The sequence below is a fragment of the Andrena cerasifolii genome, chromosome 8 (genome assembly GCF_050908995.1).
Source record: "Andrena cerasifolii isolate SP2316 chromosome 8, iyAndCera1_principal, whole genome shotgun sequence".
NCBI classification, from domain to species: domain Eukaryota; kingdom Metazoa; phylum Arthropoda; class Insecta; order Hymenoptera; family Andrenidae; genus Andrena; species Andrena cerasifolii.
Genome location: NC_135125.1, coordinates 12,959,619 through 12,981,264, shown reverse-complemented (window position 1 = coordinate 12,981,264; position 21,646 = coordinate 12,959,619). Strand labels below are relative to the sequence as shown.

Below are 21,646 nucleotides of genomic sequence, written 5' to 3'. Positions count from 1 at the left end.
GTTCCGAGCACGCCGCAGATGCCATTGCACTTGCGTCCATCGACCAGAACCGTCAATATCACGAAATATTATCATGGACCTCCGTCCTCCCTTAAGGGGTAATGCCACTGTAGAGCCTGTAAAGGCAGCCTGATTTTGAGAATTTTTTATGCGAGTATAGTGAATGGAATACAAAATCTGTTTTAAGGCCTTTATTGTACATACCTTGAAGTATGATCACAATTTTTAAGAAAAAAATTTATCACAAAATAGCGGCGCCTCAGTTCATCAAAGGAAGCTTCTTCTGAAAAACAGTGTTCCGCGGCTGGAAAGATTTCTCCTTCAATTTTATACTCAGAACAAAAACCCGAAATTTTTTAGTTCTATAAGATTATCTTGAGAAGTACACGGGAAAATTAAAAAATACTGTTTTTCGTAAGAATCGTGCGTGATTGAACCAAACGTTTCATTTTGAAGTAAAAAGGGGCGTGGAAAATTGTTGAAACGTTTTGTTCAATCATGCACCATTCTTACAAAAAGCAGTATTTTTTAATTTCCTCGTGTACCTTCAGAGATAATCTTATATAGAACTAAACAATTTTTGGGTTTTGTTCTAGGTCAAAAATTGAAGGAGAAATCTTTTCGGCCGCGGAACACTGTTTTTCAGAAGAAGCTTCTTTTGTTGAACTGTGGCGCCGCCATTTTGTATTAAAAAATTTTTTTAAAAATGGTGATCATACTTCAAGGTATGTGTAATAAAGGCCTTCAAACAGATTTTGTATTCCATTCACTATACTCGCATAACAAATTCTCAAAATCAGGTTGCCTTTCCGGGCTCTGCAGTGGCAGTACGCCTTAACGCATCTTCCCCCTATTCCCCAGGACTAACTGTCTCGCAATAATAACGCACTCGTACGTAAAACTACTGATCAATCACTCCTTTATTTCAACGAGGATAATGAGTTTACACATGATCGTGTTACGGCTCGATCGATCGCTTACGTAGGCGACACACATGGTCGAAAGAATTTCATAAGTACACATTTCAAGCTACCAATCGGTTAGTGTTCTATATGTATATTACTCTATAAATAACTGGCTTAAGTACTAGGTGTCGGCAGTAGATAGTGTTGTAAATATACTAGAACAGTAGGACGTCTGGAGGGAACGAGATCGTTTCATCGCCTTCCCACTGCCTCGAACAGGGAGAAATGTATCTTTGCCGCGAGGCGTTGGCCGCGCACGTAGAAACCGAATGTCGCGTTTAAATTAAAGGTAAATTGACTAGAGACACTTATTACGTATAATAAAAAGCACGAGCCTTCTTGATTGTCTAAGCTAATAAGTGGAATATACCGTTGCGGCGTGTTTGTGTCCACGAGGGAATTACAATATGCTATAAATAATGTATAAATACGTCTGCTAGGTATCTGGTGTTTTGTACGTACGGTGTGCTTTGGTACGTCGTGGTACTGGGAGCGAATGGAAATCATATCGATACATCGTGATACGCTGCTCATCGGCGGGGTCGTCCGTTCGGTTAATTGTCCGACAGCTGTCTTGTGTAACCGCACGATGGGATTTTCAGGGGATGCAACAATGAAACGTGATTGTCGAGTCGATTGAGTACAGAAGGTACTTACGCGAAGGAAGGTAGACGTGGAAACTTAACCTAGTTTCGTCCAAGTTCTCGAACAGTATCGGGGGACATAGAGTCGAAGAGATTTCGAGCTGACGAGAATCCTGCCTCTGTCGAGGTCCTCTCCAAGCATCGATCGATGCGAAACATGCACTGTTCGACTCCTTGCAGATACAAGTCGTACGTCTGTTCACACTTGTTCACACATATCGAGATTCCTTCGTTTCTCTCGTCGCACTGTCTCTGCGGGCGGGTTACATCGATTCGCGAGCACTCTGATCTTTCATCGAATGGGTATCTACCTTCCTAATCGAACCGTCCTCCCGGGTAATAAATGAGTGGCGCGGTAGCGTCCCATCCGTCGATCTCCTCGTTCGACTGCGCCGCTCTCTTCTGACAGTTCAAGATCAGACTGCTGTGCCTCGGGCTGCTGGGCGCGGATCTGCAGGTTGTCTGAGCGATCCCGGGCGATCCCAGTCGGAAATTCTTGGCCCCTCCTCGCGGGAAATAGGACTCGTTCCCGATCGCCCAATTATTTCGAACGGGTGAGATCTTCGAGGGTGTCTGCAGCCTAGTCTGCGCGAGGTCTGTCACGTCTATCGCGATATCTTGCGAGTCCTGCTCGCAGAGCTTCTCCACGCAGGGGCACGAGTTGCTGGACGATCTCCAGCTTTCCATGCAAGAGGACCTCATCGCGCAGGACATCTTCGGCTTGCACGGGCTGCTATCGACGATGGCTTCTAGCTGGCTGCTCACCCTCGAGCATTTCTGGTCCAGCTGATCGGAGCTGGCGAAACGCAGCCGTTTCGGCGACTCGCTGGAACACCTCATGAAAGTGGACCTCACCAGGGACTTGTTCTTGAGAGAGCTCCGCGGTATCAGAGGGTTGCTGTTCCTCTTTGCGCAACCGTTCCTGCGGTTCTCCCGTTCTATGGTCCGTTGCTCCCTTAAAATTGGATCCTCGCCTATCAGCCAGTAGGTGAGACGCTCGCCTTTCCCTTTCATGGAGACCAGGCCTCTTTCCACCACGCTGAATCCGCCCAGCTGGTCGAATAGCTCCTTCGTCTCGTTGCTGCAGTGGATTTTCAGCGCTGGAAAAGAGCGGTGAATAAAATGATCGTACACTCGAAACACACAGCCCCTAGGTTATTGGAGACGCTATACTCACGTGATCCAGTAGATTCCATTCGGCTGGCGGTGTTCACAGTGTCGCCGAAGAGGCAGTAACGAGGCATTTTTAGACCAACGACACCGGCGCACACGGGGCCTGAGGTGGAAGTAAAAGTATGTCAGTTGTTTAGTGGACGGAACCCGTAAATTCTGTTGTTCTTTTCTCAAGGATCTCACCGGAATGTATACCGATCCTCAGTTGCAATTTATCGAGGGGCCTGTGCCGAATGGTGAACTGCTTAATGGCGTCTAGGAGGCACAAGGACATGCTGGCGATTTCACCTGCGTGCTGAATACCGTTTCGTATTGGCAGACCGCTTACCTGTTAAGAAATCAAGGGTTCATTGTACCCGGCCGCTTATCTTCTTAAGGATAGTCTGTTCTTTCACCGGTGAATTTTTCAATACTCACCACCATGTAAGCGTCCCCGATGGTCTCCACTTTGTACACGTCGTAATTCTCTATAGTTGAGTCGAAGCAGGTGTACAGATCGTTCAGGAAATCTACCACCTGGAAACGAAAGCTCTCAGTCATTGAATACTTCCATTCAGTTGGCAGATTTTTTGTGCCTGCTGCGGACGCTTTACCTGCAGGGGTGTGCTTTCCGCCGACATGGCAGTGAAGCCGACGATGTCGCTGAAATAAATGGTGACACAGTCGAAGCTCTCAGCTTCGACTTTGTGGCCTCGTTTTAGTTGCTCAGCGACGTAACGGGGCAGCATCTCGTACAACAGAGCATCTGAAAGGTGTATAGTACTACAGGGGTATACTGTACTATAATTGAAAAGGATGTTAGGAGAATACTGACCTGTTTTCTTCTTCTCCTCTGTCAATTGATCGGTTCGTTCGTCCACCAGAGCTTCCAGATTGTTCGCGTACTTCTCCATCATGGCCATCATGTTGTCGAATATGTTTGGCTTCCTGAAACCGTGCATCTTCCTTTAAAACACCCCTTCTCTCCTAACTCCCCGGCTTCTAGACTCCTCGAGTTTAAATTGAACCCCAATCATTCCTCGAGCAACTGAATTTTATCAAAACATCGTCACCATTCTTCCACGATAGAACTTACATTCCCTTCCTCAGTGGCCTCAGCTTATTCCTAATAATCTTGAAGTCTGGTCGAGTCTCGGGGTCCTCCGCCCAGCACTCGATCAAACAGTCGCGCACGAAGTGGAAACAGTTCTCCAGCTGGTCCAGCGGTGGTCTGAGATAATTAAAGGGAACCAGAGTAGCTGACGGAGTGGAAACGGAAGCGCATAAAATTGAAGTACCCTCAGCGGTCGATAGGAATGTTATCGTAATACCTAAACGGATCTGTTCCTTGCTCCTTCGCGATCACCTTCTTCAGGATCTCTGAATTGGACAGCTGCGTGATCCCATAAGGGCCGTGTCTCCCTTGGAGCTCGTACAACACCACCGCGAAAGAATAAACGTCTGCCCTTTGGTAGTCTCGATAGGTTGGCTCTTGAGCCTTCGTGGATCGTAGTAGCTCAGGTGCTCGATACAGTAACCCTGCAAGAATTTGCACAGACCTCGTCAGTGTGATCAGATCCCACGCTCACAATGCATTGGAATCTCCATGGAGCCTGATTAGCGCCAGTACCATGATACTTCTTCATGACGTCGCACGGCTCGCATTCAGCGTCCTTTTTGAACTCGTGCAGCCCAAAGTCCGCCAGCTTTACGACCCATCGGGAATCCACCAGACAGTTGGATGTGCTCAGCGAGCCGTGATATTTTATGACGGACTCGTGCAGATAGATCATGCCCTGAAAAGAAGAATGGGTAACGCGGGCGTGAGCTCGCCTGTCGGACGCTCGTCAGGGGCATCGATCGAACGGAATCAATTGGACGCCGCGGCAAAATATACCGTGAAATTCGTAAGGAGAGAAGTTTGAAACGTTGAATAGCGAAAGTTCTCGAGCTAGCTCCCTCGGAAGACCGAGCTTCTCCCGGGCGGGTTATGATTCAAAAGAATTTTATTCGACACCGCCAGAAGCAATCCTTCCGGATCGATGTCGGGCGGAGCGTTTGTTCTCCAACCGTCTTACCGGGGGAATAATAAAATCCACGGGCTCGGGTGATTCTAATAAAAACTGTACGACCGTGGGAACAATACGCACCCTGATGATGTCGCCGACCAAAGACGCCATGAACATGTTGTCCAGCTTCATGTCCTCGTTCTCCAAGATGTCCTGACGAGAAAAACGGGCAGCCAGAGAAAATTACCGGGGAGTTACGGGGAAGGGGGCTTTCGTACACGAAGTTTTCGTTAACTTAATTACAAGCCGTCCCCGCGGACGATTACCTTGAGACTGCCCCGTGCACAGTACTCGACCACGATGCATATGTTCGGCGGGTCGGTGCAGGCGCCGATGAAAGCGTTCAAATTATCGTGTCGCAAGTCGCGCATCTGAAGAAACGATCCTTCAATTTGCATATCGCGGGATGGGATCTTCGGGGCTGGATGGATCCGTCGATTTCACGGCTACTCACCACTTTCAGCTCCTTCTTCATCTCGCGAGTGATCTCGATCGACTTCTTGCGCACCTTCTTCACGGCGAATATCCGCCCCTTGTAGACGCCGATTTGCGTGTAAATCATGGAATATCGAAAGTCAGCGTCGGGATTAGAGCTGAGGGAGACTTGGCTGGTCCTCACGATTGGTTGCGTCGTCGTCTGTGCGCAGAGATATATCTATGTCAATATTTCGGGGAGGTTGCTCGCTTTGGTCATCGTCGCATTTGATTTTCCCTGGACGGTGGATTTCGAACGGAGAGATTGCGCGCGTCGTTTACATTTCGATAAGGGTCCCTATAGATCGGCACTCGGGGAGTCTCGATATCGTGGTTTTCGATGCGAACGGCGGGGCTGCTCGGGGAGACAGAAGAGAGCGCGAAAGGGGATGGAAAGGGGCGAGCGTTTACCTTGGAATTACATTTGGTAGGCGCCTCGTTGACTCCCGACGTCTCGTCTTTCTGCTCTTTGATCTGAATGTCCTTGTAGTTCACCTTCCAGAGCAGGGAATCCAGCTCCTGCTCGTACTTCCAGTTCCTGTACAGCACCAGCATCACCGCCGTTATGATGAGCAGGAAGCCCCCGGCTATTCCGCCGACGATCTCTCCCGTGTGAGCTGAAAGATTAGATTAACCGCGTTGCTTCGAGTTTCTCGTTTCGCTGGGCATCACGTGCCCCCAACTTCCAGCGATCGATTCGATTGTTTCGCGGCGGACGTTGCCTGGAAGATTTAGGTCAGAGACGGTCGGACGTATCGTCCCCTTCTCTTTTAATTGTACCCCCGTGTCCAGTCGGTCCTTTTGCCCGTTTAAATCGGCCGCGAGTGCAACAGGCGATCGTTGCGTAATCCGTAATCGTGGGCTCGGTTGCGTGGATCCGTTGCACGTGTACACGCATGTCCCGCTCTCGATTAAAGGAATACGAAAAAGGTACCGCGAGAAGGAAGGGCGAGGAAGGCGTTCCCCTTTGGCGGATTTACATATGGAGATTTTAAGGTCGAGCAGCGGCCAGCTTTATGATGTATTTCTGGTCAATCGGTCCGGAGGCCTTAAAGGTCCGAGAGAAAGCTGACGAATGGTAATTCGAAGGAGAGCGGTCCCTACCCCGCTCGCATTTTCACGGATCGTGCGAATGATGCGAGGATAGCAGGGGAACGTTCGTTGCTCGCGTGGCGCCGGGAATGTAGTCAAACTCGCGTAGTAAAAAGGGGAGCGAGAAAGCCGATCATTCTTATACGTACTGGTGCACTTTTCGCCGTGATAGCCGCAATAAGGCTCCGCGATAGGTGGCCCGTCTCCGATCCAAGAAATCTCTCTCGTCAGTCGTAGCTTCTGAAAGGGAAAGATCAAAGGAGTTCAACAAAAGGTCCCTCGTTCCGGAATGGATCGATTTGGAGAAGCGGTTAACGTCTTACTGGCAGATTCGTGCCGTTCTCTTTCCCCACGAAGTACGCAATCGGATATAAACCGTGGCCCTTTGTCGGCCGATTGTCCAACGCGATCAGAGTGTAATTGCCTTCCGCATCCCCGTTTTCGTCCATGTAAACCATGTACCTGAAGAGATAGCCAGTCACGTGAGCGTGAAAACACTCGGCGGGCATTAAAGCGCTCGTAAATTGCGCGAAGGAACGCGGCAGACATTATTCCTTATCGATTTTTGTCCCCTCGATTATCTTCCACTACATCTATGATTCACGGCGCCTCCGTTATGCAAAACTACAATTGCCAAGGTACGGTAATGAACGTTACGTAGATGATTCCCGATGGCATTGAAGCGAGAAAGGTGCAACGTTATCAGGTATACATCGAGCATCTTGGGCAAAGAGAGATTCTCAAGAATCCGAGATAATGAACGTCAGCCCCCTCAACGCGAATGTCTTAATAATTTCGTTGTGTCAATTATGATTCTAGACGCTTGCGTCATCGCGATAACGAACGCCTCATCTTTCTTAGCCTCGCGTTCCTTGTATCCTCCGCGTCTAGTAGATTTTGCTTCCGAGTTATTGTGATCAAGGGAGATTGAAAATAAAGAAGTGAATTCCGCATAGAATGCTCCAATATGTTTGTAATTTCTCTGACATTGCCAAAAAATAGTATCCCTAATGGAGGCGTCTGCCGTCTAGCCAGCGAAATGCTCATTTTTGCCCTCTAAAGGGAACCTATAACTCTTCCCTTAATCAGCAAGCCGCGGAGCTTTTGTGGAAAGATACGGGATGACGAATCGCCTTGCTTCCGTCTCCGTCGGTCCCGTCACGGTATGTAAACGGTAATTACTGTTACCGAAAATACATCGACGGGTTCACGTTTCGTTCGTTTCCGTCGCGACGTCGGCCAAAATTGATTTCCACGTCGTAAGAAGTGAATTCCTATTTTCCTCTCCATTCGACTTTTCCAACGATACGTACCCCATGGCGCTGCGGTAATTAACGCCGTAAAGAGTAGCCAGCATCTCTCTGCCGTTTCGTGGATCACGATTCTCGTCCAGAGCTTTCAGCAACGACCTCTCGTAGAGATGCACCGCGTCGTACAGATACGCCGTCTCTGGCACGATCTGCCTTAGAACACAAAAAGGGGATTACGTTTAGAAATTGAATACGGTGTACCCTGGCTCTGAAATCGCGGAGTAGCTTTGGGACTGGCTGTTCTTTGAAAGAATTGGATATACAGTTCGCTTTTACCCCAGTTTCTCGATTTGAAATTTCGATCGGGTGAAAATTGGAAAGGTGGCCTCCTTCCGGCATTTGTTGAATTGAAATTTCGATGAGGTGGGCATTGCGAGTGCGGTCTGCATCTTTTATATATTATTGAACAACACGTTGCTCGTGATAGTCACCTGAACGATTCCACCGACGTTCGCCAGGGGGTTTGTGAAGTTGAAGGGTGGCTTCTCCCTGTAAGAGTTCACCATCCTAGTGAAGTTCCTAGAATAAATCGACGGAGAGGCGACCACGCTGAAGTAGCTGCGATACGCCTTCAGGATGGACGAGTTCGTTTTCTTCTGCCACAAGCCCCGAAAGTACTTATCTGGCCGTTTCTCGTCGTACTGCTCGATATCGACACCCACCACCCAGTACTCTCCTGCGACACGAATTCGCGAGATGTTCGTTTTCTCCGCGAACGAGGATTTAACGGGAAATCGACGGAGGTGATGCATGGAAAAACAGATGGCAAAGAAAGAGCACAGATACATCTCCTCCCTGGGAATCTCATCCCTTTCGTTACTGAGATCCTTAATGGTATCGATGATTCATCTGTTATTACACAATCTCTACAATTTAATATACAGCTCTGTACTCCCGTTACAATTAATGGAGCAATAGTATTCGATTGCAATTGGATGAACTACGACTAATGACACTGCTCTCTAGTATATGTACCTGATTATGTTACAGCAGATTTATACCTTTTTCCAAGAGCTTCCTTTCGTCCAGAGCCATCAACAGACCCATGTGCTCATAATAATTGCCTAGAATCACGTAAACTGGAACAAACGCGGCGTTTTCGGCTGGGTTAATCTCTACGGACACTTCGCCACCTTCGCCACCCTTGCCATTCCTTAATCGACGGAAACGGGACGCGGGGTATATTTTTAGAAATCCGGTTAAAAGCGCGGATAGCGTATAGCCTTACTAACGAGTCGAATTACCGGCAGTATCTATTCACGACGCGAGTTTCCCGCGATCGTAACATGCGGGTTATCGTGCGTGCGTGCAAACTGGCAGCTCGATGGAGGAATCGAAATGCGGGTGGCCTGTTTAGAGCCGCGCCACTTGGAAAAACGCTGCCCCAACATCGTTTCGCCGTTCTCGTAATCTGTCGTAAATTACGCGAAGGCGTTGCGAAAGTATCGGCCAGGGAAACGGGATGGCACATTTTCCCAGAAGCCTTCGGCTCTGCTACTCACTTCGCGTCTCGCGGTACGTCTCGCTGACGTGCTCGTGGAACGGGTTCGTCATGTGCGTGACGTGATAGGGCTCTTCCCAGCAGCGAAGGTAGTTCACGGTCACACCTGCCGCCTCGAACGACGAGAGTATCGTCTTCGCGATCGTGGACATCTTGTTGAACTCGAACAGAGTCGAGTTCATGTACATGAACGTCACCTGTGGAACGCGAGAGCTCGATCACGGGGGCGGGTTCAGCGGCCGCTTTACTTACTTTGGTCCAATTGAAGGCCATCAGCACGGACACCACCGACTTGGAGATCTGCGTGTCCGGTGGCCTGGTCCTCGCGAACGTAGGGAACTCCTTTTTGTCGGAGGACTCGCGGTGCGTGCAGAACTGAAAGCAGACGGGCGTTCGGGGATGAGACAGCTCGCCCTCGATGCAGCGGCCACATTGTTATTATCGCACCCGGTGCTCAGGTGAACACGGCCGGCAGGTAGAGATAAACGGATAGCCTCGCGGCACGTGCGGAGCCAGTTTCGAATTTGCATTGGGTTTCTAGGTTGGTCTATTACTAGGCTGGAAGCCAGAGGAAGGCCACGTAATGCGCGTGATTAGTGTGTTAGCTGGACCCGCGATATAACGGGCCAGGGGAAACCGAACGAAAGCACAACGGGAAGTGTGTGGAAAATGATTCATGGGTGGGCTTACCGGGAACAGAAACTAGATCAATGAAATGGCTGGGAATTAAAAATAGAACCGAACAGCCTCGCTTCGATTCAGTTGGCTGGAATTCAATTGGGAGATTGTCACTGGAGGCCAATAAGAAATGGGGTATTTCCTCACGTGCGACTTCGGATGAAATTACGGTGCCTACTTTTTAAAGACGAGTCGATTAGTTTCGCGCGGTTCGATTCGAAGGCGGCGGCTCGCGTTAAACGGATCGTGAAACGGCACTCGTATAGTTTTCGACAGTACAGCTCGGGTTCGTTGGAGGGAAGTATTCAATGATCTGGATAATTTGACGGGAGGATAAATGGTCCTCTTCGTTTCGTTTTCCTCTTACCGGCAGCCCAGCTGCTTTCGAGATGGTTGCGAGATTAAAAGAAACCTAATGAATTACGGGGAGAAATAGTTTTGTCTTCCCTTGGCTGGTGCCGTGGCAGCACCATCTCTCATAGGATTTTAGCCGTCGATTCCAAGAGGTCGTGGCCCTTTTCCATCGAATTCCATTCATCATCGACTTAATCGCGGTTAATGAAATTTTTCGTCTTGACGGGCGCCCGACCGGAAAGCAAAGGGGAGCGACTTGCAAAATAGGCAAAGCCACCGAGGCGAGGGCTCTGCGGCGTTGAATGGGTTAAACGTGTCGTAACCTCGGCTCCGCACATTCGTATTCCTCGGTGGTCGACGAATAATTTATTTGCTCGGTTGGACCGCCGCTCCTGGGAGCTTAAACCGCGCATTGCACCGCCAGATCACGTCGGAACAAGCGAAAAAACGATCGAGCGAAACACTTCGGGGGACCGTTGCCGCCGTCGCGTAGGCGCACGGTTCTCCATTTAAACGGAACTTGCTCGGTGATACCGTGACGCGAGGTAACGTTTGTGTCGATCAGGTGCTACATCCATTACGATTACGTCTCTTTAACCGGAGAGACACGCGAGCGAGATATACGAGGACGGATCCGAGAGGGACGACTCAATGGGGAGCCAGCCAGGCGAAAGTTTCTTAGCCCCTGGACTTGCCGATCCCATCGATATGCGCGTCCTCCCGCGGAACCGCGATAAAAGTTACTTCGCGGTAAAAGCATGCGCGGGACAACTTGTTACTCTGCCGAAGTGCTTCCTAGAAGAGTCGAAGTAGAAACAGAGGTTCGTGGAACGGAGCTGGCCAAGGTTTCTCTGGACCTTGTCTGGTTGCATTCGCTAAGGCGATGCGTCTACAGTTACGTAACCGTGAAAGCCTTTTCTACTAAAAATCGCGTAAAAGGAATCCGTTGCTCTTTCCCCCGGTTCCGCTGTCCTTTCAGAAAGATTCTGTAACCTCGCACGAGGGGAGAAGCTTCCAGGGGAGCTCGTTCTTGCATCCACTTTAGGGTATTAAGCGTACGATGTTCGCTAACGAGATGAACAGATTGAAGGTACTCAGCCTCCGAGACGAGGCCTCCGGCTTTTCACGACGCTTTGTTAGGGTGTTAGAAGGGGATCAAGATAGGGAGAGGGGTGGTTGTACTTACGTAAGATATCATGGGGAGGTTGAACGCCGCCGCCATCCTGCCCTCGTGAATGCAGGTTTCCTGGGGGCCGATGTAAGCGCTGATATTCTTCGTCCAGAGATCGGCGGTCATCAGGATGCTGGTCTCCTCCTCGCCATATGTTTCCGCGACGAGAAAATCGAGCTTGTGACCCCGTCGGCCGAGTTCACCTGCGTTCACCTACGGAGTCCAACAATTGTACCTACATTCTTCCTCGAGAATCAATGAGATTCAATTCCTCTCTCTCTCTCAAAAAACAATTCATTTTGTTCCGATTTAGAACGGCGGACGATAATCGCGAGGAACGAATTCGTGAATTCCATTGCTCTTAATTAGCAGCTTCCGTGCTAATTGTGGTCGATGGTCGAGTATAATCGGGGAGGGAAAGCGGTTCAATTACCTCTTGCACGGCGAGAGATATAGCGCCGGATATCCGGTAACCAGGACGCTGATACTCCAAGTCCCCTGGTCGTCTTTTCGAGCCGGTGATGTAGCCAAGGGTGAAGGTCTCCCCGTCGGCGCCCTTATCGAGTAAAACGTGGATCGCCGTTAGTAATAGACAAGCCCTCTCCACGGTTGCCAGTAGCATGCCCAGCCGCGAAACCTTGGCAAATCAATTCCACATTTATAATACGATCCGAAGATTCCCGTCGCAACGTCGAAGACGTCGAAGGTGATCGTTGACGAGGGTGTGTCGCGTTCACGTGATTCCCTGTGTCGTGTACGAATTCGATACTCCTGCTGCCCCATTTATCACGCTCGAAATGCAATACATATTTCGTTGCCGCGGCAGCGTTGTTGCGAGCTGCGTGCTTTTATTTGCAAGCCAATAAAAGCATGAGCTGGCGGGCGAAAGATATAGGGAAGGTAATGGATGAAACCAGTAAGCTCGACGGGGTTGCAATAAACACCATCAATCTCCTATGGAGCGCAGCACTTCCTCTTCCTACGTTTCTCCACCGTTCGCCGCAAAACCATGAGAGGCGACCGCGATTTCCTCTTTTCTGGGGGAAACTATTGTGTTAGCGAAAGATGGAGCACGCGTCATCGACAGGTTGCCAACGACAAGCCATCCTCTTCGTGATCCTGACCGATCGAGCCCCCTTACACGAAACTCGCGAATCCAGTTTTCCTCGAAGTATCATCATCCTTGATTTCTTTCCTGCGATTGCCTTTCCTTCCCGCCTGGTCGAGCTCACTTCGCGCGCAGAAAGAATTCAACGAGCAGAACGCATCCATTGATCCGACGGTGCCTAATAAAATCTGTGGATCAAGGATGAATGTTGTTGGTCCGCGTCATACGATGCTGGAGAATATAAATATTCATGAACGGATGCACGTGTTTTCATAGCGAATGCATCGCGATCGTAGTACCCAGCGAGCCGACATTTCCCACGAGCCGTATCCGTAGGAAAATAATCGTTTACTCGCGGTTCGGATCGCACGACAAGAACCGGTGGTTATTAATCAATGACGGTGACTCAACGCGTCTCTCCTCCTTTCTTCTGTCCCGTGGTCGCTCGCACAACACGCTGCTGTTCCTTCTAAACGCACAGCCCTCTCTCTCCTCTCCCTTGTTGCGTAATAATTCTGGTCACCGACCACCACGTGCATATTTAACGCCCTGCTCGGCGACCTCGTCTCTTTTTTGACGGATTATTAAAATAGAGCACTATTAATAATGGGCCAGAGAGGGAGCGGTAGTACGCTGCCGCGCGACTGCTACGTTCACGGTGGACATTGAAACGCGGATGGGAGAATGGAACGGAATTAGATTTCTAGTGAGCGTTACCTACGTGCGCGAGCCTAATTTCTTTTCACTTTTCAACGTCGAAGCTTCGCGGTAGGGGTATACCAGAGCTGTATCGTCTTCTTCTTTTTTTCTGGGAAATTTCACTACAGAGCTTGTCTCCATTTATCAGAGGAGACAGTTAAGAGACACTTGGAAGGTATTTATTATAACTTCAGGCGAGGGTGAAAAATCTATCGGAGGCAGCTCGTAAGAAAGCAAGTCTGGTACGATGCGATAAGGAATCTGCCGCGAGTTTCGGTTCCCCGCGATGATTAACAAGGTGTACACCTCCATTACGCGCACGCGAAAAGAGACACGGGTGAGAAATTAATTTGCCGAGGGTGAACTGCCATGCTCGGATCGATATTATAACTCCAGCCGCAGCTGAAAACAGCGAACGAATCGGAATGTTGCTCGTGACGCGGGATTCATCGCGCCCCTCGATACGTCTTGCAATAATTAAGCAGATAGAAATCTCGACGCGACGCTCGGTTCGCGCGCCACGCACCTCATCCCACCTGGATCGAGAGATTTATCTCGCGGCCCGACATTGTTCGCAATTTTTTAGGCGGTCGAAATCGATCGAACTATGAAATTGATGCCGACCACCTTTTCTGCCATCGATATTTTGCGTTCTCGATTTACATGTTAATTGTGAAACGCGAGCGGCGCGGTGCTAACGCGGATCTGAACGCGGCCATGAATCAAGCCGAATCAATTAATCACGCGGGCGGCTTGTTAAAAGCGTCGTTTCGCTCGGCTGCGACCCGCTCGAATTTTCGGCTCGCAGCAGACTGACAAGGGACGATCCCGAACCCGAAAATTTAAAAAATTCTGTAACTTTGTGAATACGTAGGGGATTTCCTCCTGATTACAACGCAATTTTTGTTTGCTGCCCAAATTCACTCTAAGGGGGTGTAATCGACCCCTGAAAATTCGGCTATTTTCCGATTTTGTGTAATAACTCGCGAAATGTAAAAGATAGAAAAAAAGTTTCGAGACAAAAGTTTAGATGGGCGTGGTGGGCCCATGAAGACTTCGGTGGTGGGCCTACGAAGACTGCGGTCGTGAGGAAATAGATTTCACATGTCGAATTTATAAAAAAAAAGAAAGCAAAAGTAAGTTTCAGGAAAAAACAAACTGGGATATTATCCTCATATTAGGAACCAATTTTGTTATCTGCGTATTTGAATGACTTTCGTTTTTATTTTATTATGAAGAAAGCGAATCTTTGTTATAGTACTTTTCAGTAGGTTGCCAAAGAATACATATTCTTCTTTTAAAACGTGTATCGAATTTTAATAAAACTGTTCTTAGTCAAGAGTTATGATGTTTTTACGAAATGGGTCTCATATTCGGCTACTTTACCCTATACGCGACACCGACCGGGGAATACCATTTTTATTTCGAAGGGAAGCTAATCACAGCGTCGCGATCCTAATTAGTCCTTCCGCGTTTCGGTTTGCGTCTCAATTAAATATCACTCGCGAAGCGTTATTACGAATTCCTTCCTTCTCGTTTACCGCTACGTAAGTACGTCAGCTCACGCGCTCCGTGATCTTACTTCTTAATTAGCGGATCAGTTATCGCGCCTTCCCTTATCGCCGTGCCGCTTTATCAGCTTCCCCGAAAACTCCGGACCCCTGCCGCGAGTATTAAGATTCTGCCCGTGATTTTAATCAGCATAGGAATTGGGCGCGTATCGAGCACCATCGTGTATCGTCAGGCACTTGCTCGCGAATCTCGCGCTCCTGCTTGTTTACCACATACCCGGGCCCCGCTGTGTATACACGTGTCTTCCTTTTAAATTTAACGGCGATTAAATACAGATATTTTCTCCGATTCGCCCGGGCGAAAGAAGCCGTGAAAGGCGCGTGGAGATCGAGGCCGCAACGGGGCGATATTAAGGGGACAGGGAAACAGATTTATGGCGTCGTGAACAATCGACGACATCCTTCCTTGTGCAGTCCGGTCCACGGCGGACGCTAAAAGTCCCGTCATTAGCACATCCTTAATGAAACTCGCGTTTTATTCCACCGGCCGGAGTTTAATCCCCGTTTTAATGCGCCGCCCGCGGAAAGAAAGTCCCTCTCGTCTCTTTCTCCCTCGGAATGGAATGGATCGGCTCGTTTTTCCCGCGTTGAACGCCACGGAATGGATCGGATTCGTTTAGCAGGCGACAGGTGCGCGGGGTGCAACGATCGACACGGAGACGTGTGCCGCGCGGCGGGCCCGTTTTGCCAAGCGTGTATTCACGCCGCGTATTTCCGCTTGTCCCGGATAAATTTCCCGCCCTTATCGCGCCCCGGTAAATAAATATTCCTCGTAACGCGTGCTTTATCGCGGATAATCCCGTACGCCCCGTACGTGCGACGCGATACCATCAGAAATATATCTACATCGTTTCGCGAGTATCTCCGTTCGAACACCAGCTAGGCGGATGCCCCAAAAATAGCAGAAGGAAATTCTTCGAGTTCCTGCGGTGGCGATAAGATTCGGAAGCCGTCTTGATAACGACGACCACGACGAACGCGATCGCGCACGTACTTCGGCGGTCTCTCGGTTCGGAGCTGATGAAAAGTCGAAGGAAAAAGCGTTTTCGAAATCCTCCAAGCGGCTGGCCAGCTCGAAGGCCGCAGGAGAAAGTAAAGTAGCTGGTTGCACGTTTTTATTGCTATTTCCTTGGAGCGTACACCGGTGTCGGCAGGGTATTCTTCGGGCTTGTTACAATTCGCCGCGGTCTCGCGCCAATGTGCCTTCTACGCGTCCACGCACACGCGCCACTCTTCCTATTACATATGTGGAACACGTTGTACATACCGGTGACTATATTTAGAAGTTTCTCGAAAGCGAACGTTACACGGTGAACGGTGCATAAGGAAAAACGCCGCCGGTCCCTGCGAAATCTAGAGTAGATTGTCGCTTAGACGCGCCGACGCCTGCGATGGTCTCGCGCGTCAGCTGGCGAACAGTCGTGCTCCGAAATGGCAGCCACGGTGTTAGAAACTTCAAAGTGCACCCAAAGATCCCTCCACTTGATTGTCCGTGGAAGAAGGGGACCGTGCAAACTGGCGAGATATATGGAAGGAAAGAGATGTGTCGTAAGGTTGAGCGAAGTAGCCAACGTGTCAGGAGCCATGTCGCGCTGCAGCCCGATGGAATCTGATAAGGTCCATCGGCCAGAATACGGCAGCCCCTTTCCCCGGCTCCTTTTTCATAACAATTTCTTACGGGACCGAGTGGCGCGCAGCCTCCGCGAATGCTATTGGATAACAACCCGTATATCCCCGCTGGCCGTGCTTCGAGAGAACGTCACCCTGAGTGACAGCAGGCCAGGCATATCCTCGCAAAATACGGACGAGGTGAAATGTGTCTTCGTGCCTTCCTCTCCCCTTGTCTCGTGAACGGTAGTTTCCAAATTTCGTCCCAGCCCCCTCCTCGTCCTCTGCAAACTGACGGTCAGCCAATTACCACGAGCTGTTCCCCGTGGGGTCAGAACGAAGTGGTCCCTTTTCTCCCTTCCCGCCGCTCCCTATCGCGGCGCTAGATCTTCGATTCGTAAGAACTCGCGCCTCATTCCGCGGCGATGTGATCACAGAGGCCGATCCGCCGAGGGGATCTCGGCTGCGGAGCGGCAGAAAGTGACTCGATGCGATCATGGGGGCCGACTTTCGAAAAAGCTGATCTCGAATCTGTGTCACATGGTGTTACATAGAGAATTTTAGGCACGCCCCGTCCCGCTTGCGTCAACGTAGACGCGGGCCTCGAGCTATGCGTTCAATTTCTATTCGGCGACCATTTTCTAATTAGTCAGCAACGACCGTGGGTCGATCAGCGTGGACATAATTGTTCTATCGCCTCGCCGCTTGCCCGGGGAATAATTTATGAGAGAACGCGGCCGATTCCACGGCCGGACGTGCTGTCGCTGGGCCTATTGGTCAGAGATCGCTTATTGCGCGCACAACCTGCAGACACTGGCAAGCAGATGCCGCGAGATAGCCGACGCAAATTGCGACATGTCGGTGATTGTGTGCAAATCACGGTATCGCTCGGTATGCGAGAGACACGCGTTCTATTTCCGCGATATTGGACGTTCAGTTTACTTTCGTAGACAGGCCGGGAGAAGGTCTGGAGGATCCTCGAGCGTTGTTTGTTTCCATTCCCGGGTCGAATGTCTCGTGGACCACAGTCCTTGTGTTTTGGAAACTTCTCTTTCCCCTCTTCGCCTGCAAACTTCTAAAAGCCGCAATTTCTTTTCATCTTGTAACTAAGGGTGCTTCCCTGTACGCTCAGCTCTTTACGTATATCTATTTCCTTGCCCAGGTCCTCCTTTATCGCGAATTCATTCTGATTACGCTCCAGCTCCCGTTCCGCGGCTTGAAAATCCTTCGTCTCGATGAGGAAGCGTCCCGTCAGTGGCGATACTTCGTTCCCACGGTAACTAGGGTAAAGCTCGTTGCGTTTCTACTACATGTTTACGTTCCCGCCGCAATATCGTCCCGCACCCAAGCAGTTAGCGTTGTTTTAACGCGAGTTTGCCATCTGGCTCCCTTTCCCTCTGTTTCCCTCGTTTTACGAGAAAGCTTCTCAATGAAACTACCGTTCCGTGTCGATTTGCTCTTCTCCCTGCAACTATGCTGAAAAGAATCCCCTAATATAACTTGAAATTCCCATGTTCGAACCACTAGTGGTGCTCGAATTAACCCACACCTCTCTGCAACCCGCAAAAAAGAAAGGAATCGTCCGATTCCGCGCCGCCTCCTCTTCGTCGTACCCCAAATTTCTTATCAGACCGTCGTCTCAGTACATTAAAAACGTTTTACTTCAACGACGGCACGTCGAGAGTGCGAAGCTCGCGGCGGCGTTGCAAAACAAGAGGATCCGGGCCTACGGATCGTGGGAATGTCTTGTTAAAATGTTTCAATTAAACGGTGCACCGCGTGTTCCGACTGGCCGCTCCATCCGGCGGGATTACCAGTGCCAGTGGTCAGGTCCGTAAAACAGAACTCTTTCCGCTGGATCGTAAACGATGATCCGCGCCTCGAAGTCGGTTAATGTACTTTCGAACCAGTCCGCGGAAAGAGACGCGCGCGGGCGAGTTGGGCTTCTCCCGGACACCTTTCGCGATAAAGTTTAATCGCGCGGGCCAGTGACAGGTGCCACTCGCTCGGATTTCGTGATTCCGCGGTGGCGGCGCGTGTTGCGGGGTGATCGTAGCACAGAAGCAGAGAACTCGAGGGCCCTCAGCACCGTGATTTATCGGGGCGAGTTTCGGTCGGCACGTGGCAACAGTTGCGCGGCCCGACAGTCATTCAAGACCGGCTGACGGCTAGTAGGTCCTTTCCACTTGGCCCGATCTCTCCACCACCTTCCACCTCGACTCCCGTTCCTTTATTTTCGCCCGGCCTACGATCATAGACGGTTGCCTCTCTATTTTCTGTCCAGCTACTTACTCGAGGCAGCGAGAGTGGAGTGGCCGCGAGTTCGCTTGTTGTTTTTGGCCTACTTCGCGGCTACTTGCTCGCGGGAGCTGTCGGCAGTATCAGGGGAGACGGACGATCATGCACGGACAAGGATCACGGAGATGCTTCCGTTCTCCTTGCTAGGTGATGAGTAGCTGTTTCCTCGCAGCGTCACTGTGTCCGGTGGATTCGTTTCGCTTACCTGGATTCGTCGTGTTCCTGTCGAGCGACACTCCCGTCAGACGGTCGCCCTCAGAGACGCTCGCGCACCTCGGACACGAACGGTAGCCGGAGTTTCATTCCTACGAGCCAGCGAGCACCAGAGTGCAATGGACCGGTGGCGAACGCGTTGATCGCGATAACAGTACCGCGGAAGAAATTAAAAGCATTCCGGTGGCAACCGGGGCTAGAATCTCGCAATTTAAATTCGCAACCGGCGCGTGGTCCACGCGAGGGAGCGTGCAAGAATGCGGCCCGTAATCGGGCCGGCAAATCAAACAAATGGAAACCTGCCGCGGTCACTGCTTCTCCTCTGATCCTCGCGCAATTTCCCGCAACGTTATCACTAAAAGGGACAGCAGAGAAGGGAGAGAACGGTTTAGTAGCAAACACTTTCAATTACCCGCAAAGCTTTCCTCGATCTCGCTCGTCCAAGGACGGTTCGGTGGAAACAGGTGGGAGCTTAGCGTCACGAGGGCTCGGCGAAGCGATGATGGTGTCTCGTCCAGGCGTAGAACGTTTTCAAATTCGAACGGCCGTCCCGCCGGTGCGGAATGAACGACGTGAGACCGGCGGTCGACAGTGATCGTGGGCGCGCGCGGCCAGACTGACTTCGCTCTGCTCGTCCTCTTTTCCTCGCAGCTCGTACGTCGAGCGTCGTCGCCGTCGCCGTCGGCGTCGTCGTTCCATTCACAGTCCCGTCCTCCACCGACGCGGCGACGTGCTGCCCAGGCGCATGAGCACTAGCCGCGAAAACGCTTCGAAAAAGGGGGAGGCGCGGTTCTCGATCCTCCTGTCTCACTTTTCACTTCGGGCTCGTACTTCGTGGGCCTTCGGATTCTCATTTTCATCTCCAAGTACAGATTTCTCCCGGAGATTTCGCCGTTCAATCTGCGCGAGGTCGTACGAAAAACACGAATGACCCACGGGTCCTTTGCTCTTCGTGGTAATTCAGACTAGAACGGTACTCGTTTTCCATGGAGACTCGCGAGTGTCGCACGCCGCACACGCGCGCACCCATGTGCCTACGTGTGTCCTTCGGAGAATTGAACCGTAACGTCGAATTATCCACGACCCGCCATGAAAATAAAGGACCCGACGTATACTCGCGCCAGATAAGGGCAAATCGCGTGCTTCCGCGAATTTGCTGCATCCTCGAAAACGGCCAACGCACCGGCGCTGGCACGGGGCACCGGGAGATGCTGTCAGCTGCAAATAAGACCATCCGTTACGACGGCGAGAGGGAGCGCGGGGGAAGAGTCAGCCCATTCTTGACCGTGCCCGGCGTTTACGAGGTCGGAAGTGTGGAAGGAAAAATCTCCCCGGAGAACGGGGGCGCATAGCGCTCTGCAGAAACTGTCCAATCCCGGGGAAGATTCACCCTCCTGTTTGCATCGACGTCTCGGTGCACCCATACGCGACGATCAGCGGAACTTTCGACTTTCATTCCCTTGTACGTCGGGAAATCTGCGAGCATGTGGGGGGGCCGTTCCTTTCGACCAGCGATAGGAAGCGCGGCGAATGGCGGTCGATCATGCTTTTCGGTTTAAAATACTTGGATAGGTCTCGTATGGGTTTTTACTATGCATGAAAAACCACCGTTCGCTCGATGGGCACGTGAATGGAACGAGATGAAGCATTGTCCTCGTGGAATTCTGCTGCGGGATAAACAGTGCTTCGCTGGTTCATCCTGAGTGCAACATTTATATTCCTTTCGCGAATAGATGGTGCGCACATACTGGGATTTTAATTCCAGCACTCTGATTGGAGTAATTTAGAAGATCAATGGAATGTCCCTACGGGGATTTGAGGCTTAGACGCGAATTAAATGCTGGAGCAAGCTCGTAATCGATCTGGTGGCGAATACGTTTGTTTCTGGCTTGGAGCACCTACTGCTTCGCAGAGGGAGGGATTCACAATTTAGAGGAACATGTATACATTCCCTCTGAAGTATGTCCACCGGCGTATCCCCGCGTTCCCCTAAAGCCTTGGTGGCACCGCGATGCTCCTCTCGAGAAAGGGCCGCGTGTTACGCGCGTCCTAGGGACAAACAAATCATCGTGTCTGGAGATTACAGGTGAAATATTCTCTCGGTTCGTGTCACATATTTTAAAAGTCCAAGGAGTCTAGGCGAGCTGCGCGAATATGAAATTATATACAGGCTGGAATCCCGCCCCAGTCGGGCCGTTAACAACGTCCACCGTAAAGCAAGTCAGACGAGATTTTCATCTGAAATCTTCATAAATAAGAGGATGTTCCCAAGTATTCTAGAATTTAATTATTTTTGCAAATTCTCTGGACGTTAGCGGGTTAAACTTGGCGCTCGACGACCAATGGTGTCCAGGTAGCGATTTCTTCGATCCGCGTCCGATTCGTTGACGAAAATCTTGCGACCGTCCGATTGATACGAAAAAAATTATCGATGATCGAGGAGCAGGCTGCCGCTCTCACGCGTTCCTCTTGCGATAGATCGACGGGGAAGGGGAGAAAGGCGGCGGTGTACGCTGTACGGTACCGAGGCGGATAACCCTCTTTCTTTCGCGTCGTGCGGCGATTACGCATTACGCAAGTGCGTAAGAACGCGCGGAACTCGCGCGTGACTTGCTTTGGAGAAAGGTGTTTCTACGTACGGGAGACAAAACCGTGCTGGGCTCGCGAACGTTCCTCCGAGCTGTGCTTATTTCCAGAAACAAAAGAGCTTCCCCCATTCCCTGAGTTTTCGCTGAAATT

At 50.6% G+C, this 21,646-nt stretch overlaps 1 protein-coding gene across 1 annotated transcript; it reads right to left on the bottom strand.

Moving 5' to 3' along the window:
• Window positions 1-921: 921 nt before the first annotated feature.
• On the bottom strand, window positions 922-19,559 carry LOC143372158 (guanylate cyclase 32E). Its single transcript, XM_076818107.1, has 23 exons — window positions 19,320-19,559; window positions 11,844-12,047; window positions 11,426-11,623; window positions 9,460-9,582; window positions 9,209-9,404; window positions 8,708-8,785; window positions 8,138-8,382; window positions 7,710-7,855; window positions 6,720-6,858; window positions 6,546-6,636; window positions 5,716-5,921; window positions 5,285-5,467; window positions 5,097-5,201; window positions 4,912-4,983; window positions 4,392-4,557; window positions 4,093-4,300; window positions 3,858-3,992; window positions 3,597-3,709; window positions 3,376-3,527; window positions 3,200-3,298; window positions 2,966-3,110; window positions 2,787-2,885; window positions 922-2,709 (listed from the first exon to the last, which is right to left on the bottom strand). Exons 2-23 carry the CDS (start codon window positions 12,030-12,032, stop codon window positions 1,925-1,927), a joined length of 3,873 nt encoding a protein of 1,290 aa, XP_076674222.1. The 5' UTR covers window positions 12,033-12,047; window positions 19,320-19,559; the 3' UTR covers window positions 922-1,924.
• Between the last annotated feature and the right edge of the window lie 2,087 nt (window positions 19,560-21,646).